This window comes from Pristiophorus japonicus, chromosome 11 (genome assembly GCF_044704955.1).
Source record: "Pristiophorus japonicus isolate sPriJap1 chromosome 11, sPriJap1.hap1, whole genome shotgun sequence".
Lineage (NCBI taxonomy): Eukaryota > Metazoa > Chordata > Chondrichthyes > Pristiophoridae > Pristiophorus > Pristiophorus japonicus.
In genome coordinates this window covers 92,095,027-92,121,041 of record NC_091987.1, presented here as the reverse complement: position 1 = coordinate 92,121,041, position 26,015 = coordinate 92,095,027, and the positions used below count along the sequence as shown (strand labels likewise).

Genomic DNA, 26,015 nt, shown 5'->3' with positions numbered 1-26,015 from the left:
AATCATGAAAGGGATAGACAAGATAGAGGCAGAGAGGTTGTTTCCATTGGTGGGGGAGACTAGAACTAGGGGGCACAGCCTCAAAATACGGAGGAGCCAATTTAAAACCGAGTTGAGAAAGAATTTCTTCTCCCAAAGGGTTGTGAATCTGTGGAATTCTCTGCCCAAGGAAGCAGTTGAGGCTAGCTCATTGAATGTTTTCAAGTCAAAGATAGATAGATTTTTAACCAATAAGGGAATTAAGGGTTACGGGGAGAGGGCGGGTAAGTGGAGCTGAGTCCACGACCAGATCAGCCATGATCTTATTGAATGGGGGAGCAGGCTCGAGGGGCTAGATGGCCTACTCCTGTTCCTAATTCTTATGTTCTTAAAAAAAAATAGAAAATCATTCCAATGAATATATCCAAGCAGAAGGAATAGCACTGTCAGCTCTATCCAAGATATCATAATGTATTATAATCTGACAAATGCCAGATGTATCTAGCAAGTGAGAACAGACCATACCAAAGCACATTTAAAGTCAAACTAAGTCTCTAATTGAGAACAAAAAGCTACGTTTAAAACACATTGATTTCATATTCGAAGATTAGTAGATGATAAGATGCATTTAATTCTTATATTTATGCTACTAGATTTCTGACTTTGATGGAACGAGCAAAGAGAGAATGTCATAAATGTATCAATCTACAACTGACGACTGTTTCAATGTCAACATCTTCAAAATATATATATTTTTTTTTTACAGACAAGTTGCTTTACTTTTGGTCTAGTCACAGAAATAATTATTCAGATTCACAATGAACTAGATGCTGTGCTTTCTTCAAGTTAGGATTAGAATTTAGGAACAAAATCTTGACGACTGCAGTTTTAATGATGTTTAAAGAAAATAATGTCCTAATTTTCTTTTGTAGCTAGCAATTATGCAAAGGTAAACTTTCACTTAAATGATCTGATAGAAACATCAATAAATTGCATTACAACAACAACTTGTATTTATATAGCTTCTTTAACGTAGTGAAACGTCCCAAGGCACTTCACAGGAGTACTAAGAGACAAAACATTTTTTTTTGACACCGAGCCACACAAGGAGAAATTAGGGCAGGTGACCAAAAAGCTTGGTCAAAGAGGAGCGTCTTGAAGAGTCTTGGAGAGAGCTATGCAGGGAGTTCCAGAGCTTGGATGCCAGGCAACAGAAGGCACTGATGGTTGAGCGATTATAATCAGGGATGCTAAAGAGGGCAGAATTAGAGGAGCGCAGACATCTCGGGGGGAGGGGGAGGGGGTTTGGGGCTGGAGGAGATTAGAGAGATAGGGAGGGGCGAGGCCATGGAGTGATTTGAAAACAAGAATGAAAATTTTGAAATCGAGGCATTACTTAACCGGGAGCCAATTTAGGTCAGCAAGCACAGGGGTGATGGGTGAGCGGGACTTGGTGCAAGTTAGGACACGGGCAGTCGAGTTTTGGATCATCTAAAGTTTATGTAGGGTAAAATGTGAGAAGCCAACCAGGAATGCGCTTGAAGAGTCAAATCTAGAGGTTAGAAAGGCATAGATAAGGGCTTCAGCAACAGAGGAGCTCAGACAAGGGCGGAGATGGGCGATGTTACGGAGGTGGAAATAGTCGGTCTTAGTTATGCTGTGGATATGTGGTCAAAAGCTAATTTCAGAGTCAAATATGACACCAAGGTTGCGAACAGTCTGGTCCAGCCTCAGACAGAAGTTGGGGAGAGGGATGGAGTCAGTGGCTAGGGAACAGAGTTTGTGGCAAGGACTGAAAACAATGGCTTCGGTCTTCCCAATATTCAATTGGAGAAACTTTCTGTTCGTCCAGTACTAGATGTCAGACAAGCAGTCTTACAATTTAGAGACCGGGGAGGGGTCGCGAGAAGTGGTAGTGAGGTAGAGCTGGGTGTCATCAGTGTACATGTGGAAACTGACGCTGTGTTTTCGGATGATGTCACCAAGGGGCAACATGTAGATGAGAAATAGGAGGGAGCCAAGGATAGATCCTTGGGGGACACCAGAGATAACAATGCTGAAGAGAAACTGTTGCAGGTGATTCTCCGGCTACGATTAGATAGACAAGAATGGAACCAGGTGAGTGCAGTCCCACCCAGCTGGATGACAGTGGAGAGGTGTTGGAGAAGGAGTGGTCAACCGTGTCAAAGGTTGCAAACAAGGAGGACGAGGAGGGAAAGTTTGCCTTTGTCACAGTCACAAATGATGTTATTTGTGCCTTTGATGAGCCATTTCGGTACTGTGGCAGGCGCGGAAACGGGCTTGCAGGGATTCAAACATGGAATTGCGGGAAAGATGCGCACGGATTTGGGAGTTAAAAACACGTTCAAGGACTTGAGAGAAAAGGGAGGTTGGAGTTGGGGGGGTAGTATGTAAGGACAGAGGGGTCGAGGATTGTTTTTTTTTGAGGAGTTATGATGACAGCAAATTTGAGGGAGAGGGGGACAGTACCAGGGAAGGGGGAACCATTAACAATATCAACTAACATGGGAGCCAGAAATGGAAGTTGTGTGGTCAGAAATTTGATGGGAATCGGGTCAAGGGAGAAGGAAGTGGGTCTCATGGACAGGATGAGCTCGGAAAGGTCATGAGGGGATAAACTGGAGAAAGATGCAAGGTCGGGGGGGGGATCCATGAGAGGAAATTTGGCCCAGTGGGCAAGGGGAAGGAAGGAAGGAAGGAAGGAGGTCGAATGGATGGTCTCAATCTTAGAGACAAAGAAATCCATGAGCTCCTCACACTTACTGTCGGAGGTTAGAGTGGAGACTGGGTAGCGGGGTTTAAAAAGACACTAGCAGTGGAGAATAGAAGCCGGGGTTTATCTTTACATTCCAGAATGATTCTGGAATAGTGAGCAATTTTGGCAGACGAAAGCAGGACCCGATAATGCTTTATATGGTCCAACCAGATCTGGCGGTGAATAGCTAAACCAGTTGTCCGCCATATCCATTCAAGCTTGCATCCCTTGGACTTATGGGAGTGACGATCAGGGCTGTACCAGGGGGAACGGAGAAGTGAGAGAGTAATTGTTTTAACAGGAACTAGGGCATCAAAGGTGGTGGTGAGGGTGTGATTGAGCAGACTGGTAACTGCAGAAATGTCCTGGTGAATGAAGGACCAAAGGCTGGACAGTTGAGAGTCCATAAGTGCAGTTGTAAGAGAGTCTGGAGTGTTTTTTTTTCCCCAGGAGAGGACACAGGATGAAGTAGGGTTTGGGGGGGGGGGGGGGGGCCTGGGTAGAGAACGATACGAAGAAGTGGCCTTATCTGCGACTGACATGATAGGAGTAGCGAGGCCATGAGAAATGGCAAGGTCGAGGGAGTGGCCGTGAATATGGTTTGGGGAGTTTACATGGAGGGAGAGATTAAGGGAGGACAGGAGGCTGGTGAACGAGAGAGAGAGAGAGAGAGAGAGAGAGAGAGAGAGAGAGAGAGAGAGAGAGAGAGAGAGAGAGAGAGAGAATGATGAATTGAGATGGAGGTGGAAATCACGGAAGATGAAAAATCATTTGGTGCAGAGGGAGGAAAGTAGTGAAGAAATATCAGTAATAACATTAAGTATTTGTGTGGGCAATAGAGAACGAGAATTTTAAATGAGAGGTTAGGGGTGGAGTAAGGTGAGATGCTCAAAGGGAGGAGCAAGTACCGGAGGAGTAGGGGGATAGACCAAGATGTGATTTGGTGACGAGAGCCACACCACCACCAAGGCGGTCTGAGCGGGGCAAGTGGTGGAAGGTATAGCCAGGCGTATAGACTTCATTTAAGTATAAAATGTCATCACCCCTCAACCAAGTTCCCGTCAGGGCCATGGTGTCGATGCCATCATCCATAAGCTCATGGATGGGAAGGGCATTGTTCGCAAGCGAATGGACATTCTGGAAGGAGATGCAGAGAGGATCGGTGATGGCTGCCCCACTGCAAGCGTCCACATGGTCAGCACTGGGAGGGGTGAGTTGAACGGGGAGGAGATTGGCTAGATTAGCCCCCAATGGGCGCGCTGGGCGGGAAGGTCAGCGAGAGAATGGGATGGGACAGTTGGGGTTGCTGCTCGTAAGGAGGCAGTGACAATTGCCTCGATGGGTCCTTCGTAGGATTCCAAGAGAGGCACAGAGTGAAGCTGTAGGCTTATCTAGAGAGTCAAGCCTGGGACAGCGGCTGGAGAGTAGGAAGGTCGAGGAGTAATGAAGGATTAGGGTAGGGATTTGGGAGGGCAGAGTATCCGTGAGAGGAGAGATGAAAGGAGGCATGATGACAGGAGAGAACGGTCAGGGAAGGATCAAGAGAAAGGAAAAGAGGGGTAAAAAATGGAAAAGTATTGAATGGCTCAGGTCCGGAGCAGCAGCCAAAGTATGCACGTGAATGGACAGGGGAAAAGCTCAGGTTACATAGAGCTGTTTAAATGTAGTAGTTAATGGGATACAATAGTAGGGAGACCAGGGTCAAAGTCAGAAGTCCCATGGAAGGACAAAGTCGCCATGAACATACATTTATTAGGATGAACTCTATCCCTTTTACTCTGCTTTTTGTACCAATCCTTACAAAAACTACTTTTCTCTTTCCAGTTTTGAAACTACATAGCCCGAAATATGCGATTGTAATGATGGCAAAACTATCAGTGTTCACTGTCATTACTGAATCCATGTCCAGAGTACACACGTGTGCAGTTAAACACTGAAATCTAGAAGTTGCTGTCAGTCATTCCCTGCTCCTCCACAGGTCATGCTGTTTAACTCCTCGGAGCCGACAAACAATTGAAATCACTGAACTGACGAAAACTTCCCCTTTTACACTGCAATATCGCTGTTAAACCCCCCCGAAAAAGTTAATCATTGTTGAATGAGGAGTAACTAGGTTTTTACTGAGTCATAATTATTGAACAACTGTTCCGGCCCTGAAAAATGAATTTTAGATTTGTGGAATGTCAAATGTTTCCATTTTCATAAATAATTCCATGGTTTTTAATAATATATATATGTATTTTTTTTAAGTTTGTTTATGGTATCAGTTTCTATCTTAATCCCATGTGTATGTCCCAATCTTTATTTCGCTTTCTGTAAAATGATTCAAAAGTGAAGGAAAATCAGTATATTTTACTTCCTGGTTTGCTGTCTGACAAATCTTCAATGTGATTGGCTGCGTAGTCAGCTTGATGACATCACTGTTGCTGGACGCTAGAGTTCCCCTAGACTTGGTGTCAAGATTCAAATTAAAAGGTGGGAAAGGTGAAATCAACACTATAAATCAACATGAGATTGTTAAGATTTTGAGGGCAGCTTTCTTCGTGATCAGCGCGAGTGCCATCACTTTGCCACCGACTGCAAAGTCCGGGCCTATATGCACACTGTTTGTTGCCAGTCAACAATAAAACTAGTAGTTGTTTCTCTAGTTTAAAAAGCCTTCAATAATACAGGTTGAACCTCGAACCTCCCTTATCCAGAACCACCCCTCATCCAGAACTATTCCCAGCTACCGGGTGGTGCATGCGCAGAACTCCGACATGAACAAATTGAAGTCCTTCCTTGCTGCCGACTCCCGCAATCATTGGCCTGACCCCGCGATCCAGCGCCCCCCCCAACCTCCAACTATCTCTCTGCCGCACTCCCAGCCCCAAGCCAGCCAGCTGGCCCCGCTATCCCCTTGCTCAGTACCTGTACCATCCAATGTAACGTGACCACCCTTGTCCGGAAAAATCCCTTATCCAGAACAGGTCCCGAGGGTTCAACCTGTACGACTTCCATTTTTGATCCCTGCTTATTCCGCTGATCTTCCAGCTCACCCATCATCCAAAACACTAGTCAGGTTACTATTCCATCAGCTTTTAATGATTTGTTTTATTGACAATGTCAAACGATTTAATATTTGTTGCCTAGCAACTTTCCTTTATTGGTAGATCTCTCACCTCAGTTCTATTAAATTGCCAACAGAATATAATCTCCCAAATTTAATAAAACTTAATTGCTGCTTGTGCTGTAAACAAAAAAAAACCAGGTGAAACCAATTATTAAAATGAAAGGTACATTTAAGGTGCAGACAGCAATAACCAGATGATACAGACTTTTCTTGATCACTATATAGACAGACCCACCATAAAAACAAATTTCCTGTGGAACTATTTCTGAAATCAGCAGACTGATTTCCTGATTAAAGGGAAGATTCAGAATGGATGGCCTCTCTTCACTTCTATTATTAGGTAGATTTTTTTTTAAACACACTGAAGAATTGGGATGGGAATAGTCGAGACACTGTTCCCCTCCTTCACTGCATTCTTGCTTCTTTAAATCTGTCTATCCTTCAAATAATGATTCTTCAGGACAGAATGGGTGTAACCTGAAACAGTTGCTGACATGTAGTACTTCTGTTTTCTTAGTAACACAAGTATACCTTCAGCTGCATTTGCATTGCATAGAATGGGATCACATTCTGAAGTGAAAGGGAACACAAATAGCAGCATTGATAAAATGCTAAATATTATGCAATTTGCATCTCATCAATACAATTAGTGCGAGGCAGAAAATAAAATATTTTATATAAACTTTTTTTTAAAGTGGGATTTGCATTATGATTATGGAGGGGGTGAAGCTCAATATATCATGTAACATTCTAATCAAAAACATTGACACAATGGATTGTTGGTTTATGGGAAACAAACTAGTGTTACTTAAAGGTTTACTTTATATAGATCAGTGCTGTAAGATATTTATATAAATGATATAAACTAAGCATTTATATTTGCTTATTTCTTCTGCAGTCACAAAGTGATGCATATGGTTAAATCATGTAGGGCCCACCGCCGACCTGGACGCCCGTTTTTTGCGCCACAAAGTGCGCCTAAAAAAAAACTTCCAGACTCCTTGCTGGTCCTCGAGCCGGGCGCGGCGCAGTACGAACTGTGGGGGGCGGAGCTAGGTCCCTGCAGCGTGCTACAGTGGGCGCGCATGTGCAGTAGCTCCAGGCACAGGCGCCGGCGCCCAAAACTGTGTGGGAGGGGCCCGAAGCACGCAGCCCCTAGCCCTGGCCGAATGGCCTCACTACTACGTGCATAAGGCTGCCTCCCACGCCGAGCTCCTGCTTCCTCCCGACCCAACTCGACTCCCGCTCCCCTCCCCCCAACACCGGACCCGAGCCAACCTCCCTCCCCCCGTCCCAGACACGAACCGACCCACGCTCTCCCCCCCCCCCAACTTGACCTCCCTCTCTCTCCGAACCGAACCGACCTCCCTCCCACCACCACCCCCCCGAACCGGATCCGAGCCAACCTCCCTCCCCCCGTCCCCGACACGAACCGACCCGCGCTCCCCCTCCCTCATACCCGAACCAGCCCGACCTCCACCCTCCCCCCCCGACCAACGCAGCTGCCCCCTGCCTGCCCCCCCCACCCACCGGACCGGACGCAACCCGCGCTCCCGACCCCGACCCGACCCAACCCGAACCTGTAAATCTGGTGCTGGGGATGGGCCCTGCCCGAAGTCTTGGGCTCAGCCGGTTCAGCCTCCCCCCCACCCTCTCCTTTCCCCCTCCTTCTTCTCCTTTTCCCCCCCCTCTTCCCTTCGCCTTCCTTCTCCCCCGCTTCTCCTTCTCCTCCCCCTTCCCACTCTTTCTCCCCCCCCCCCCCCCCCCAGCTGTCAGAAACACAGACACTGACAGACAGAGAGTGAGAGACACACACAGACAGACAGAGAGATAGAGACACTGACAGACACACACTGGGGGGGGGCTCCCAGCACACTGTTGGAGGGCTCCCGGTGCTGCAGTCGGTAAGTAGAAAAAGTTTTATTTATTGATTTTTTTTGATTGATTTATTGGTTGATTTATTGATGTTTTTATCATTTATTATTGATGATGGCTCTTTTATTTGTAAAACTGAAGTGTTTAATGTTTGTAAACTTCCCTTTAAACCCCACCCCCCATTCCCTACGCCTGATTTGTAACCTACGCCTGATTTTCTAAAGTGTAAACAAGGTTTTTTCGAGCATGCAAAAATCTTCACTTACTCCATTCTAAGTTAGTTTGGAGTAAGTTTTCACTGCCGAAACTTTGAAAACAGGCATAAGTGGCCGGACACGCCCCCTTTTGAAAAAAAAATTCTGTTCCAAAGTGAAACTGTTCTAACTGACTAGAACTGGAGCAAACTAAATGCCAAGAATTTGAATTTCTAAGATACTCCGTTCTACACCAGTTGCTCCAAAAAATCAGGAGCAACTGAGGCCTAAACTTGGGCCTGTAGTATTTCACCTTTTCAGCATAATGTTAAGGATTCACCTTAGAGCACGTGGTTGCAGACTTCAGGGAAAATTGTAATGATGCCTGTTTGCGGGTGGATATCTCTGAAGAAACTATTTTGCATTTTCAAATAATAACAGGAAAGTTAGGTTACCCCTCCCATTTCTTTTTGTGATAAAAAAAAAGTAAATCAGATTCCTTGTTAAGTTCCAGGACAGGAGTTTTTTTTTTTTAAATGTGTTTCAATAGATTTCTTGCAGGGAGGAATCTAAAATTTACTGAAAATTTATCATTTTCTGTGTATATGGTTTGAGTAGATCATTTTGCTTAGTTTTTAGGTGAGCGTTTTATAAAATTGATTAGGGATGTTTTCATTAGGATTGGTGCTTTTATTTATGATACCCAAAACTTCTTGCTGAGTTAGATATTTCTGAATGAGTTTTGTGGCTGGGAAGGATTTTAATATCAATTTGTTTTTGCAAGATGTACTTGCAGAGCGAGTGGATGTGTGGTTATCTTTTGTTGGACTGTCTACGGATATTGGGATAGATTCCCTCACCCACATGCACTTCAGGAGGACTAGCTGATTGATCGCGCAGGTCGGCCAATAGTCCCAGCCCATTTTGAGGGCCAAGCCTCATTAGCATCGCCTGACTGCAGCCTAGATCGAGCACCCGGGGGCATCCTGCTGGCTCGGTGAGACCGCCATATCAGACAGTCCGGCTGGCATCTGGTAGGCCCGTTGGAGAGACAGCAGCAGCCCAACATGGCATTGTAAAGCCTGCTGCCCCTCCAGGCCCCATATAAATAAAGTACATACTGTTATGTAAGCAACACCTTGTAACCAGCATTCTGCCGCCATCAGGGGGCGCATCTGTTGGAGTCCCAAGGGATCCCAGCATAAAAGCCTCCCATGCTGTGCCAGCACTCGAGTCAGAATAAATAGACTAAGGTCACACTTACTCAAGTCTACAGTACTCAGTTACATTGCCTAATTTGAGACATAACAACTGGCGACGACTAATAGATAACGAACCATCACGCGAAAATGCAGGGAACTGTTGGTATCCTGGAGCAATTATCAGAAGGTGACGATGGGGAAGTCTTCATGGAGCGACTCGACCAATACTTCGTGGCCAACGAGCTGGAAGAGAATGAGAACGCTGCCAAACGAAGGGCGATCCTCCTCACCGTCTGATCTCATGAAGAATCTTCTTGCTCAGGTGAAACCAACAACTAAATCGTATGAAGAACTCTGCATGCTGGTCCGGGAGCACCTAAATCCGAAGGAGAGCGTTCTGATGGCAAGGTATCAATTTTATACATGTCAACGGTCTGAAGGCCAGGACGCGGCGAGCTACGTCGCCGAACTAAGGCGCCTTGCAGGACATTGCGAATTTGGTGGATTCCTGGAGCAAATGCTAACAGACTTCTTTGTGCTTGGCATTGGCCATGAGGTTATCCTTCGCAAACTATTGAAACGCCAAACCTGAGCAAAGCCATAACGATAGCCCAAGCATTTATGAACGGCAGCGATAACACCCCAACAAATTTTGCAGCATAAAGATGCATCGGCAAGTACTGCACACAAAGTAATGTCGTTTTCAGGCAAGAATGCATATGGCAGAACGTGGACGCCTGCAGCTGCACGACCTCAGATGACTTAAGAGTCCGCCATCAAGGTGAATGCGAGGCAATTAACACCTTGTTGGCGCTGCGGAGGGGATCATCGAGCCGCTTCAAATACTATGCGTGCAAAGGCTGTGGAACAATGGGACACCTCCAACTAATGTGCAGACAAGTTGCAAACCATCACGTTGCAGAGGAAGACTGATCCATGGCAGATCAAACTGAACTAGAGACTCAAACCGAGGAGGCAGAAGTTACGGGGTACACACCTTCACCACAAAATGTCCACCAATCATGTTAAAAGTTGAACTGAACGTAATTCCAGTATCCATGGAATTGGACACGGGTGCAAGTCAGTCTATGAGTAAAAAGGCCTTCGAGAGGCTGTGGTGCAACAAGGCACAAAGGACCAAGCTGAGCCCTATTCATACCAAGCTGAGAACCTACACTAAAGAGCAGATTCCTGTAATTGACAGTGCAGCAGTAAAAGTCTCCTGTGGTGCACAAACTACCACTATGGATTGTACCAGAAGGCCCCACACTGTTCGGTAGCAGCCAGCTGGGAAAAATCCGCTGGAAATGGGGCGACATCCGAGCGCTTTCGTCCGTTGAAGACGCCTCACGTGCCCAGATTTTGAGCAAGTTCGCGTCATTGTTTGAGCCAGGCATCGGAAATTTCTCTGGGGAGAGGGTGCAGAACCACTTGTTTCCCGGTACATGACCCATCCACCACAAGGCACGTGCGGTGCCGTACATGATGCGAGAGAAAGAGATCGAGCTGGACAGGCTGCAACGAGAGGGCATCATCGCGCTGGTTGTGTTCAACGAGTGGGCCAGTCCGATTGTTCCGGTTCTCAAGGGCGATGACACGGTCAGAATTTGTGGGGACTATAAAGTAACGATTAACCGTTTTTCACTGCAGGACCAGTACCTGCTACCCAAGGCAGGTGACCTATTTGCGATGCTGGCAGGAGGGAAGACGCTCACCCAAGTTGGACCTGACCTCGGCCTACATGACGCAGGAGCTGGCGGAATCTTCGAAAGGTCTCACCTGCATCAACAAGCACAAAGGTCTGTTCATCTACATTAGATGCCCGTTTGGGAGTCAATCGGCCGCAGCTATTTTCAAAGGAACATGGAGAGTCTGCTAAAGTCGGTTCCACGCACCGTGGTTTTCCAGGACAACATATTGATCACAGGTCGGGACACCATCGAACACTTGCAGAACCTGGAAGAAATTTTAAGTCCGCTAGATCATGTAGGACTCAGGTTGAAACGCTCGAAGTGTGTTTTCCTAGCACCAGAGGTCGAGTTCTTAGGGAGAAGAATCGCAGCAGACGGCATCAGACCCACCGACTCCAAGACAGAGGCCATCAAGAACGCGCCGAGACCACAGAATGTGACAGAGCTGCGGACTTTCCTGGGACTCAATTATTTTGGTAATTTCCTACCCGGGTTAAGCAACTTGTTAGAACTTCTACATGTGTTGCTACGCAAGGGAGATGACTGGGTATGGGGGAAATCACAAGAGACTGCTTTTGAGAAAGCCAGAAATCTGTTATGTTCCAACAAACTGCTTGTTCTGTATGACCCATGTAAACGTTTAGTGCTAGCTTGCGATGCGTCTTTGTACGGGGCCAGGTGTGTGTTACAGCAAGCTAACGAATCGGGGACATTGCAATTGGTCGCTTATGCGTCCAGGAGTTTGTCCAAGGCCGAAAGGGCCTACAGCATTAATGAAAAAGCTCTGGCATCAGTTTACAGGGTGAAAAAAAAATGCACCAGTAGCTGTTTGGGCTTAAGTTTGAGTTAGAAACTGACCATAAGCTGCTCATATCGCTATTCTCAGAGAGCAAAGGTATTAATACTCATGCCTCTGCTCACATCCAAAGATAGGAGCTCATACTGTCTGCGTATAACTATGTAATTCGCCACAGGCCAGGCACAGAGAACTGCGCTGATGCTCAGTTGGCTACCATTGCCCACCACCGGGGTGGAAATGGCACAGCCTGCAGACTTGCTCTTGGGTGATGGATGCATTTGAAAATGAAAAGTCACCCATTATCACCTGCCAGATCAGGACGTGGACCAAGCCAGGATCCTTTACTGTCCCTTGTAAAAAATTTGTGTCCTCCATGGGAGCTGGTCCAGCATCCCAGCGGAGATGCACAAGAGATCAAACTGTTCCAGCGGCGCAAAGACAAAATGTCCATACAGGCAGAATGTCTTTTGTGGGGTAATCGCGTGGTTTTGCCTAAGAAAAGCAGGGAAACGTTTATACGCGACCTACACCGTACCCACCCAGGCATAGTAATGATGAAAGCTATAGCCAGATCCCGTGTGTGGTGGCCCGGCATCGACTCAGATTTGGAGTCTTGCGTGCACCAATGCAACACTTGCTCTCAACTGAGCAATGCACCCAGGGAGGCACTGCAAGTTTGTGGTCATGGCCTTCCAAACTGTGGTCTAGGATCCACGTTGACTTCGCTGGCCTGTTTCTAGGCAAAATGTTTTTGGTTGTTGTGGATGCTTATTCAAAGTGGATTGAGTGTGTAATGTCTGTCAGCACGTTCACTGCCACCATCGAAAGCCTACGAGCCATGTTTGCCACACTGCCTGCCTGATGTCTTTGTCAGCGATAATGAGCTGTGCTGCACCAGTGCTGAATTCAAGGAATTTGTGACCCGCAATGGGATCAAGCATGTCACATCTGCCCCGTTCAAGCCAGCATCTAATGGTCAGGCAGAACGGGCAGTCCAAACCATCAAGCAAAGCTTGAAACGCGTGTCGGAAGGCTCCCTGCAGACCCGCCTGTCCAGAGTGCTGCTCAGCTACCGCACAAGACCCCACTCGCTCACCAGGGCTTCCCCTGCCGAACTGCTCATGAAAAGGGCACTCAAAACAAGACTCTCTCTAGTCCACCCTGGTCTCCATGATCATGTCGAGGGCAGGCGGCATCAACAAATTTGTCATGCGATATTGAAGTCAATGACCCTGTAATTTGTACTCAACTATGGACATGGTCCCAAATGGCTTGCTGGCACTGTAATAACCAAAGAAGGGAGTAGGGCATTTCAGGTCAAACTTACAAACCAAACTGCGATTCACAGACAGCCACGAGCAACCTGATGAGAACACCATCAACTTCGACCCTCTGATACACACACAAGTGGCAAACGACACCATGGTTGACCACGAAGCTGAACTCATCATCCCCAGCTGCGCAGCAGCCCAGTGAAGGCCCAACCAACTCACCTACACCCGTGTTGGTACCGAGACGATCGACTAGGGAGTGGAAAGCCCCAGATCGTCTCACCCTGTAAATAAGTGTACTATTAACTTTTGCGGTGGGGGGGTGGCGGGGGGAGTGATGTACATCTGTTGGAGTCCCAAGAGATCCCAGCATCCCCTGGGAGCACTGCACACAAGCAGTGCCAGCACTCTGGAGTCAGAATAGAGACTAAGGTCACACTTACTCAAGTCTACAGTACTCAGTCACATTGCTTTATTTGAGACATAACACTTACCTTTAGACTCCTCTTCAGGCAGGATGCCAGCTGATACAGGGCAGAGTGTGCACAGTGCACTCTCCCTCCAGATCAGTCCAAAAATATCAGTGCTCTACTGATGTTAAATATCCAACTGAGCAATTCGCCCTCTTCTACTCCAAGGAACTCAGCAACTTGGGAGACGCCACAGCAATGGGACAACACGTTGTTCCATACCTTTTTCCAAGGCCCTTGCGCCCCGCTTCCATGGGGCAGGAAGCCTCAAAGTTCATCTCATTGTGTATACTGGTTTGCTAGTTAAACATAGTCAAGTTTCATGTCTCTTTCGGTTGCCGTTTGTGGTTTACAGTAATTGGAGGGTCTAGCTCATATTTTGCTGTACAAGTTGATTTAGGTTATGTCACATCCAGATAGTTTTGTTCCATTTCCTGTTTTAGTTCATGTTGACATAAGTAATCACAAAGGTTGGGGTATTATGGGGGTTTTGGTAATCACATGCTTCCACATTATCAAGTTTGTGGGAATTAAAAAAAAACATATATATACACATACACACACACAGGTTGAACCTCTCTTATCCGGCACCCTTGAGATCTGGCCTGTGCCGGATAAGGGATTTTGCCAGATGAGGGAAGATCACATTACAGGTACTGAGCAAGGGGATATCGGGGCTGGCTGGCTTGAGGCTGGGAGTGCGGCAGAGAGATCGTGTGGGGGGTGGATCGCGGGGTCAGCGAGGAATGACTTCAATTTGTTCATGTCGGAGTTCTGCGCATGCGCCACCCTGGTGGCCAGGAATGGTGCCGGATAAGGGAATCCTGGATAAGGGAGGTTCTATATGTATTTAGCTTTCATTGGGCAAAATAACAGCAATAAAAGTCTCTAGTTCTCACTGGTGTAAAGTGCAAATAGCAATTTTGTTCTGCCAATTTACTTTCTTCCAATTCCTATTAACTCTACTGTGAAGCATAAGACATTCTTCAGCTGTCTACTAGAGTGGTCCAGCATTGTGCATTCATCACTTGCTCCCTTCCCATTTTCCCTTTAGTTCTACTCTGGGGTTCAGTTTGAGCAACAGCATATTTCCTTATGATCAGAATAAAATCTGCAGAGTGTCAAAATTAAAGCAGTTTCCCCCTCATATTTTTGGGATCTAAAGCATTACCAAAACCAAATCAGAGAACTGAATTCCACAAATCTGTTAATTTATAGGAAATAGTGAACGAACCAATGGAGCTCATACTGAAACAGTAAAATGACAATAAATTTATACACCGCCACAATTTGAAATATATAATCCAGATTTTATTGTAATGTTGGGTGACTAAATTAGCATTGATACCAAAGGATTTCCGTTAATTGGAAGACAAATGATTCAGTTAAGTGAATTAGTATCAGATACACAAGAGCCTTTAGCATGTAGTTAAGACTATAAATTTAGCATTGGTGAGAAGCAAGTTTATGTTAACACTGATGTTAAATTAAGACCCAAACTGTTTCTGATTTGAAGTGGAATAAGACTCTCTACCCATGCTTTGTTGCAGTATCAGGCATTTACACTATTAACTGCCGTATTCCAGTTATACAAGTACAAACGGATCCTTCATGAAGCAGACTATTTCATCCTTCCTTCTTTACCATCACTGTACCATTCCACAGAGAAGTTTTAAAGTCTTTGGGAATGCTATTATGCAACCAAACATTGGACTCAATTTTCCCCAAAGCATTTTTTGGTATACTTGAAGAGTTACGCCCGATTTTTTGTGGTCGAAGTACGCCCAAAACACAGTTTCCCCTTAGGATCTCTTCATTTTGGCGTGGCCTAACCCGAGGGAGCTGGAGCCTTGATCTGCGCCAAAAAGATCAGGCTGCCATGGTAACCTGTGAGTTCTCCTGCCTGCCGGTGAGTTCTCCCGCCCCTAGCCCAGGCCGAGTGGCCTCCCGGTCCACTCCCCCGCCCCTAGCCAAGTGGCCTCCCGGTCCACTCCCCCGCCCCTAGCCCTGGCCAAGTGGCATCCCAGTCCACTCCCACGCCCCTAGCCCAGGCCGAGTGGCCTCCCGGTCCACTCCCCCGCCCCTAGCCCAGGCCGAGTGGCCTCCCAGTCCACTCCCCCACCCCTAGCCCAAGCCGAGTGGCCTCCCGCACCGGCCCGCTGCCTTCCCGGGCTGAGTGAATTGCCGCTTGATGCTGAAGTTAGGACTTTAATTTTTTATTTCTTATTTTAATTGTGCAAAGGATGGTTTTGCAAGTCTGTTCCCTAAGGCTTGGTTGGTTCAGGTTCTCTCTGCTTCCCACCCTTATCCCAGGCCGGATGGCCTCCGATCTACTTACCTGCGCCGATTTCTTTAACTCTCCGCAAGGGTTTTCTCAAGTGGCCACATATGCTGGCCCAAGTAGAAATAGAGTAACTATTAGCTGGCCAAAGTTGCCTAAATGGCCAGAACTCACGTAGGTGGCTGGTAATGCCCGCTTTTGAGAAAAAAAAACTAACCGGAAAAAAAACGTAACTAAGTGAGTTACGCTGGTGCAAATTGATTGGGGAAACTGGGGATTTTTAAATTAGGCCAGAAAAAGCAGCCTACTCCAAAAAAAAAAGAGAGCAACTTTTGGGGAAAATTGAGCCATTAGGAGGTGTAGGAAGTGGCTAGGGAAACCCAGCTACCAAATTACAACTTTTTCCATTCTGAGGTGAAGCACAAGATCTCTTTTCTTTTTATATAAACTGTAAGACTCCCAACCAAGTAATTGGAAACTTTTCAGATGGGTAATTATGGAGACAAATTCAAAGTCTACCTCTATGGCACAGTATTGGACATCGACCCACGACACCATATGGAAAACTTATATGATCCTATTCAAAACTGCTGAACTGGGTTTCAAGTTAGGTAATTTCTTTTCCTAACGAATAGCAGACCTTTAAAACAAATCGCTGGCTAGTACAAGTACTGGTTTGCTGTACACCTTCCAAAGAGAGCTGGACTGGTGCCGGAGTGGGCAGAGATCACATTATACATAAGGTAGGTACAAAGTAATATTACAAAAGCAAAATACTGCGGATGCTGGAAATCTGGAATAAAAAAACAAAGTAATATTAGATGGTTTGTGGTGGGTGCGCAGTGTCCAAATTGTGATGCACAAGACATCACAAGTGTATGGAACAAGGTAGATGGACCAGCTGGTCTTTTCTGGTCTTGACCTTTTCACATGTCCATGTGAAAACAGGACTATTGATCAATTCAGTAAAAACTTGTTTATGACGAGATAACAAGATATAAAAAGGACAATTGAAAAATAACAGGAATAGACATTGGCTGAACTCTTAAATCAATCAGCACTATAATAATATAGAAGATGCTATCAAGGTCATAATAAGACCATAGAGGCAGGATCAGGAGAAGGTATGGGGCATATTTAAAACTGCAGTGATGTATATGTCTCTAACATACAATTAGGGCATTATTAAACCAGCCTGGTAAACGGCATAGGCTTTCTTGCCACCACCATTCATTAAATATTTTTGCTTGCTTTTTTTTTGGTTTGGGGAGGGGCGATGGGAGAAAGAGAAAAACAAGTTAGTTTCAGGAAAACACAGTTTCCATACCTCTGGATTTGTGCAAATCAGAACCAGAGCTAAAGAGTCCAGAACATAAACCAATAATGTAAGTGCACAAAATATACATTTTCCATTAAAATAACCTCAACATAAACTATACCAAATAGCAGCAGGAATACATAAGGAAACATCCAGTGAACAATGTATGACCCAGGTAGAACACTGTAGCATTGCAAGATCGGTCATAAGAAATCTTGGAAATACTTGGCTTAATTCATGAATGTTATCTTCTGATTTAAAAAAAAATCATGAAATGGTTTTCTCTCTGAGTTGCATACCATAATATTTGTTTGAATTTTCGAAGATACTTCATAATAAAGCAGTAAGCATACCCACTTCAAAAAAATTTCATTCATATGCAATTAATCCGTGGTCATTTTAAAGCTTTCTTCTATCACAGTTGCTTTCTCTTGGTTAATAAATTAAAAATCCAACATATTTAAATGCATATTATAGTTGACAACATATATAGTTTTCATTTGTGATTAAAACAGATACTCAGACCTCATCTGTGAATTCCTGTGGCACACACTGTTTCTGATAGTGTACTGCATAGAGCTCTGGCTGTGTGTTGGAAGGCAATTTAAAATTTATAATAGTGTATAACTAGCGCCTGAATAAATGTAAATCATTTATATAAACCCTACGGCATATTGAACCTCCAGATCTCAGATCAAATGGACAATTTTTTTGACATGCATTTCAAGGTCAATTAGTACTTTGTAGGTTGAACGATAACATCCACTTGAAGTAGATTACAGGGTGCAATATTAACGCTAAGACAACACAATATACAGAGTCACAAAGGTGATCCAGGTTCTCAAACAGCAAATCAGTAGGTCACTGTTCTGAAGAACTGATGAAATGTCAGATACTTCACCAAAGGGGGAAGAAGGAAAGAAGTGAGAAGAAATGCAGCAGCCAGGTCACTGCTCTCATACCTCCAAATGGACAGTTAAGAGCAGTACTGAAAGGCACCTGGCAGACAACAGTTCTTACTACACAACATGGTGCATGCCAAAGGAATTTACAGATCGGGGGGAAAGTATATGCTAAACACAAAAGAAAAAGTTCTGATAGACTTGTGCCAGTTTAACTGACTGACAAAACAGTGAACACATTCCAACATAGAGAGCAGTCTTTGAGCCTCCCACACAGGAAGCTTCTTGTGTAATCAGTGTGCAAAACTGTCTGTAGACAAGCGGGTGCTACACTCAACACAGACAAAAAGAAATGGCTGTATTTGTAGACAGCAGTTTTCACTGTAAATCAACGAATGGCCCTGTTGCCTTTAATGCCGGAGATACTAAAACTGGATGAAAAAGGAACTTACAACGCCAGCCGGCTCAAGACGTATTGGACATGTTCACATTCCGCAGCGAGAAGGGGTCTTGCTTTGGTAAAACAGCAAATCGCACTTTTAAGCACTTGAAGTAGTGGCAAAGGCACCTGCCATCTCCCAGCATGCCATTCAGTTACCTGTGAGGGAGAGAAGACTGACTGTTAACTATTGGTACAAGATTCAAAACAAACAAGATTCAAAACAAACAAGATTTAACCAATCAAAACTTCCCTAGACTTTATTTTTTTTTTATTGATTGACAGGATGTGGGCATCACCGGCATTTATTGCCATCCCTATAATTGCCCAAGAAGGTGGTGGTGAGCCACTTTCTTGAATGCAACTGGGTGGCTTGCTAAGCCATTTCAGAGGGCAGTTAAGATTCAACCACATTGCTGTGGGCCTGGAGTCACATATAGGCTAGATTTCCGTAAGGATGGCAGATTTCTTTCCCTAAAAGGACATTAGTGAAGCAGTTGGGTTTTTACGACAATCCGGTAGTTTCATGCTCACCTTTACTGATACTAACTTTTTATTCCAGATGTATTTAATCAAATTCATATTCCCCAGCTGCCGTGGTGGAATTTGAGCTCATGTCTCTGGATCATTAATCCAGGCCTCTGGATTATTAATCCAATAACAAACCACTATGCTACCGCATCAATATTTAAAGCTTTAATGCCGTCATGTACATAAAATCTAAACCTGTCCACTCAAACGATACAATTCAGTTCTGCTCAAATGTAGGGGAAGGAGTGTATTTCCAATCAATTTTGGAGAATTATGCTTGAGACATTACCAGAATAAAAAACTAGGAAGTATACAAGGTCAAGGGTCACTGCTGATAAATCAACTTCATACCATGAGAAAAACCATGGAGTACTTTGCAATCCGAGGTTCAGTGTTGCAGTTCTTCAAAAATTTGACAAACTGAAGGAGCAAATAATTTGAGTTGGACTGTGCCAGCATTTTGAAAATATGCATTTCAAGAGCTTTGCAATAACAGGAGTGGACTACTCCTAAAAATGACCATTGGCATTTTTAGACCATCACAAATTTGGACTTCCATTAAATGGATTTTAATAAATCTGACAATTTGTAGACTGACACTATAAAATAGCAATGAAAATTGCTAGATCATAAAAACCTAACTAGTTCAATAACGTCCTTCAGAGAAGGGAACCTGTGATCACTTCCTGGTCTGACCTACATGTGACTCCAGTCCTACATTACAGGATATACCTTCAGGGTAACGAAGGATTGGCAATAAATACTTGTTGGTGTCAGTGACATCCGAAGAATAAATATTTTTAAAAATTAACAGTTTGTTGCCAGAACACAATAATTGGTTCCCATTCCCCTGAATATTTTATCTGAAAATAATCGTTACAGCCAGATGACATAATTTTGCTACTTAAATTTGTTGCTCCGGCAGCAAAAATTATGAATAACCAACTTAGTAATGACAACGGGCAGCTACTAAGACGAGGCTACTTATACCTTGAAGCTGTTACTTGAGCAAGAGAAATGATCATATTCTGTAGTACTGCGGTAACAATATACACGAGTTTGATTGTACAAAGTATACCAAATAAAACACAAAAGCTTAGTTGGACAAAGTTAATGAACTGAATGTTGCCACCTTATTACAGTCACGCTGCGTCAATAGAGCATAAAAAAAATTAAGGTGCGCAAATGAAAACAGGTCCCAAAAAATTGTTGGAAATGTGCTGCCAACGTTGTATTTTGTAACATGTTACATGACAGCAATGCTGCAACATTAATTATGCTTCCTCTTCAAAGCACTAACTATTGTAATCGAGTATAGTGTACCTTCTTTCTCAGACAATATTTTATATTTTAAGAAATAATTTTACAATATTAAATGATTGGTTTGGGATTCCCCCCCCACCTCAACCAATTCAATTTTTTCTCCATATCAGTCAGAGCACAGACATGGTAATCAAACATGAAATTGTACCAATGCCCTTCAGGTTATAGAAAACTCTTTCCAGCTACAGTTGGCTCAACCTACCTACTATTTACATGGGAACTCTGCAGGATAACAGCTTATTTAATAAAAAACAATTGCTGTACTGTGATTCTATCCACCATCACCAGCAAGCAAAGTGTACTTTAAGGAACTTTAATTACTTTAAAGAATGGCGATGCAAGATCTATATCCATGAATAATGCTTTTTTTTTTTAAAAAAAAGCCACACTTTTATTTTAAAACTCCATCACTTTTTATTTTTGCCTAAGATAATTATGTCGTAGCATATGTAAAGCTAGCTACAGGTTGAACCCCTATCCGGTACCCTCGGGACCTGGCCTGTTCTGGATACGGGATTTTTCCAGATGAAGGTTGGTCACGTTAAATTGGATGGTATAGATACTGAGCAAGGGGATAAGAGGATATCAGGGCTGGCTGACTTGGGGCTGGGTGTGCGACAGAGATCATTGGGGGGGGGGGGGGGGGCAGTGGATCGTGGGGTCAGGCCAGCGATTGAGGGAGTCGGCAGCGAGGAAGGACTTCAATTTGTTCATGTCAGAGTTCTGCGCATGCGACACCCGGTGGCCGGGAATGGTCCTGGATGAGGGGTGGTTCCGGATAAGGGAGGTTCAACCTGTACTAACATTCAAAAGCTGCGTTATCAACTGGAGGTGACTTGGCATTTTATGACAAATCTTCTCACTTCACCTTTGCGGCTCACTTCATTGTCTTATGCACACAATTCTTAAGAAAATCAAAAAGGTAATGTTTTTAATGTTTGACTCAAAGCTTATGCATAGACAAAATGTGCATGTCTAAATATGAATATGACAGAATATTAATGTCACTTTTGTTAATCAAACTGTTACATAACAAAATCTTTCTCAATATAGAAGTCAAAAAATGGGCGAGAGCCTTGTAACGTGCATTACTATACAGGCCAGCTTATTAAATGTATAAATTGCATATAGACTGGCCAAAAAAAACCCAGATTTGTCCAAGATGGGCACAGTGTGGAGAAGACGATAATCTAAGTATACTAGGAATCTAAAAAGAAAACAGAATCTGTTGGAGATGCGTAACTGCTTAGTCACTCCCGGCTCCCATCTACACAACTTGCTGTGCTTCCTAACTTGGATATACAACTCTATTCCTTCATCCAAATCATTGTTATATATGGTGTGAACAATGTGACCTGCCACATTGTAGCAAACCAGATTGCCCACCCACCCTTTCCTTCAACGACTATGTCCCATCTGTGACAGAGACTGTGTTTCCCGTATTGGACTGTTCAGTCACTTAAGAACTCACTTTTAGAGTGGAAGCAAGTCTTCGTCGATTTCAAGGGATTGCCTATGATGATGATGATGATATATGATGACAAGCGGAGACCCCAATACAGATCCCTGGGGAACACCATTTGTCACATCCGCTAAGCAGAGTACATTCCCTTTATCCCTTTCTGTCTCTGCCCTGCCAACCAATTACCGATACACAACACAAGGTTACCTGCTATCAGTACGCTCTCTTTTTGCTAATAATGTGGAACCTTATAAAATGCCTTCTAACAATAGACACTCCTCCTTATCCACCATGTTAGTGACTTCCTCAAAAAATGTAACTAAATATTTAGTTTAGTAACTTTCCCACAACAGCTGTAAAACTAAAAGGTCTGTAATTTCCTGGTGTGTCCCTCTCTACCGTCTTAAATAATGGAGAAGTATTTTCAATCCAAAAGCACAATTCCTCAATATAGAGTGCTTTAGAAAATTATGACACCGTTGCAATTGCTTCCCCCATTTATTTTAATCTCCTGGTGTGGAAACCATCAGGTCCTAGAGATTTGTCTATCTTAAGTCCCGTAATTTTCTTCATTAACTTACATTAAATACAATAATTTCCTTCCTTGACTTATTTTTAGGTTCCCTTGTACCTTGGTATTTTGTCCTTTTTCCTCTACTGTGCAAAAGGATACAAAGTATTAAATAACAAGTCTGCCATTTCCTTATCGTCCAATATAGCCTCACCTGCATTTGTCTTTTAATGTGCCCACATTCCCCGTTACCATCCTCTCAATATATTTATTAAAAGTTTTATTGTAAGCTTTTTTTCACATTCATTTTTGCACCCATTACTTTCTTACTACATGTATACCTTTTGTCTTGCTCTCTCAGTCAGCTGACTTTCTACTTTTCTTTGCATCATTGTGGTCAGACAGAACCCAATCCTGTCGTTCTTCCTTCTCTGCCATTAGTAAGTTCCCCCTACACTGTTGATAGTGTCACACACACTCCTCTTCCTGTACCTCGTGTGAAACATAGAAACATAGAAAATAGGTGCAGTAGGCCATTTGGCCCTTCGAGCCTGCACCACCATTCAATGAGATCATGGCTGATCATTCACCTCAGTACCCCTTGCTCTCCATACCTCTTGATCCCTTTAACCGTAAGAGCCATATCTAACTCCCTCAAGTGTGTTCCAGAGTAGAGTAAACCATCCAGATATTCCTCCCCCTCTCTCTTGCATCAGACTGTCTTTAACTCACGTTCCAGCCTAACAACTCCATGTCGGAGAGACTCAAAATATAGATATTTCCCAAGGGTGTGTTCATCCAGTACAGTCTCACTGTCTACAAATTCCCACATTCAAACTACCCATGTTGCCATTATCTATTCTATTTTTATTTATTGTGCAGCAGATGGATTTAATTTGGTTAATTTTAGTTACTTTGATTGCTCACATTAGAATATTTATTTCTCTTATTGACAGCAGTTTTTATTCAATTTTGATTACTTAAGGCAGCTAGGTAGATTTTTGCCATTGCCTCTTATTTTTTTTTTCTTTAGCATTTATTGCTACTTTGCTGTATTATTTACTTTTCTTAATTCAAATATTCTTCAGTGCAAAAAATGACTTATCAGGAGCAAACTATATTAGATTTGCATAATTGAACTTAAGATCACACAACAAAACAATAATGATTATAATCTAGCACTAAAGCATTAACTGAAGAGCTGTCATGTGTTATTTCCAACAACTGCTCAATGTTATTAGGCAAACAGAAAGTACCATTTATGATTATATCCCACAAGAATCAGCAGGGGAACACAGTCTCATTTAGGGCACAGGTATAATAAAGCAAATATTTGCTATAGTTTTATGTCAGGGCTACAGAAGTGATGAAGCTTTCAATACCCAATAGCCTCTGGACTATCATGTACCCTTGGGCAGTTCTGTAGTTTTTGGATCAATAGTTCAGTGATACAGCTCTCTACCACAATCAACAGATCAATGTCCTTAAAAGAAATAAGGCCTATTGCGATACCAGCACTGCACAACTAATTGCATTATTTAATCCTGTCATGTGGCATTGGAGCATCCAACCAAAATCAATCTGTAACTTAAGTTACTTGTTCACAAAAAATAATTTACATGACATGCTAAGGCAATCCATAATATCCAAATTGCTTGCTGCTAAAAGCAACAATGATTTGGCCATTTTGGAACTCAAATCTAAGGTTTATTAAAGCAGTGTTATGACAAGAATCCTGTTTGACAACTATCATACAACACAATAACAAATCCAAGAAAATTGAGCTCAAGAAAATATAAGTTACAGTATATACTATAACACATTATCCTAAGATAACCCTACAATACTGCTCATGTAACAGCAATCAGGTGTTGTGCATTCAAGTGACAAAATCCAGCCATGATGTAAAATGGTCAGTGCAAGAGATATGTATACCGACAGCAAACTCAAACAAACAAAGCTCTGGAAAATATACATTTTTAAATGTTTGGAAAGACTTTCTAACACACAGATTTGGACCAGCTATGTTTCACTCTCACTCCCTGGCTTTGGTTATTTCCTATAAAATATACATAACCAATGTAAAAATTTAATTGTACTCAACTACAGATCAATAAACCACACAAAACTTGCATCAAAACCATAATACCTCTTTGATATTTTCAAAAGGTAAGTGCATCAACTCAAAACAATTATTTAAGCCATGAACTTGCATGGTGGAAATATCCTGTAGTTACATGAGACTGCAATCCAGTTCCTACAGCCAACTTGCCCATGCCCCCTGGAATTCCCCATCTCAGCATGTTTACCCTTCACCTCCCTTCTTGCCTTCAAAAACCTCAAGACCATCCTCAATCATTGTGTTTTTGTCCCCTTTTGACCCTTTCCCCCCCAGCTCAGTGATCACTCCGAGACATCTCTCTGCATATGAACATTATATATATCTATTAGCACACAACATATAGAAATACATTAATTGTTGATGTAAACCATCTGGATCCCAAGATTACACCACTTTATAGTATCACTTCTAAATATTTATTTATCTACATATATGGAGGACAGTTGGCTATGCAACTATGTGTTGTAAAACTCAAAAAAGGTATTATTTATATCAAGTCACATAGCTTCAGGTTCTATATTAGTACATAATTGAATTAAATGATAAAAGTTTAGTATTAACAGCAAACAAAATGAGTTGTCTTAAAATTCCATTATATATTTCAGCTGCAAATTGAATAGTGTTTGGGTCGTGTAAACAACCCAGTTTTCTCTCCCCATTTATGACATCGAACCCCCTCCAATTACTTGATTGTAACGGACTGTTGTACCACTAATTATTCATTTGAATTGTATACCCACATCACGTCTTTGACAAAAAAACTTTAGTTAACGCCATCGGGGGGGTGTTAACCGCATTGTTGATTGACTATGGCAATTAAATGCTGTCCTTTAAAATGAACACTTCAAAAATGATCACAATTCACACCCATAAAACGAGTTTCAGGGAAGGCACTTTCAAACAATATACACACACACAAAAAAAAAAGTTTTCCAAAAAGAAATCAGACGTCAGCTCTCACAATTAGCTCCTGGGGGAGGATGAGCTGCGAAGGCAGCCGGTCTGGGAGCAATACACAGTTTGTGGTGTAACTTTGACTCTGCAATGTAATGGGGGGAGGGGGAGGGGGGGACTGTCAAGAAGCTCTCACTCCCAGACTATTGGATTCCTCCCCAAGAAACCCCACCCCACCCCCCCAAAAAACACACACCAAACGGCACACTCACTCGACAAAACTTCAGGCAGTATTCGTTGGACGCGGTGACTAGGCCCAGGGACGCCCGCAGCTCGCTCTCTATCCATTCCAGTTCTTTCCTCAGACTCCCTGCCTCAAACTCCTCTCCTTCCGCCATGCTTCTCACCCCTACCTGCGCGTACTAGCGTGCGCACGCGCCTACGTCATCGTGCGCGCGCGCACGCGCGCACACGCTATTGGTTCGCCCCGCCCCTCCTCCCTCCCCTCTGCGCGCCTTCCGGTTGGACCCCGTCGCCGCTCCTGCGTCACAGAGGCGATCACGTGACGGCTTGGCGATGACGTCCCTGGAATCTGTAGTTCTCGGCTGGTGCTTGACCGAGATTGATTGACACTCGCCAGCCAGCCAATCGCTATACGCCACCATATAAGGAAACGAGAGAGGACAAACAAACAAATGCGAATCTGGCCGGCCAGGTTGCATCGTGGGGATTGTAGTCTTGCTCTTGTTTTTGACAGCGTTCAGCAGGCGACAGCTGGAAGCAAGCTAAATATATTTGCAACTTTTTTCTCTCTTCACACCCCCCCCCCCCCCCCCCCGCCTCCCAATTCATTCATTCACTAT

General features: G+C 43.7%; 1 protein-coding gene across 1 annotated transcript in view; it reads right to left on the bottom strand.

The window, feature by feature from the left end:
- Positions 1-25,554, bottom strand: part of LOC139276164 (zinc finger protein 654-like) — a 66,808-nt gene extending 41,254 nt beyond the window's left edge. Inside the window, exons 1-2 of the mRNA XM_070893724.1 lie at positions 25,425-25,554; positions 18,323-18,468 (exon numbers count right to left, since the gene is read on the bottom strand). Coding sequence (XP_070749825.1) covers positions 18,323-18,468; positions 25,425-25,550 — 272 coding nt within the window. The 5' untranslated portion in view covers positions 25,551-25,554. The remainder of the gene's footprint in view (positions 1-18,322; positions 18,469-25,424) is intronic.
- Between the last annotated feature and the right edge of the window lie 461 nt (positions 25,555-26,015).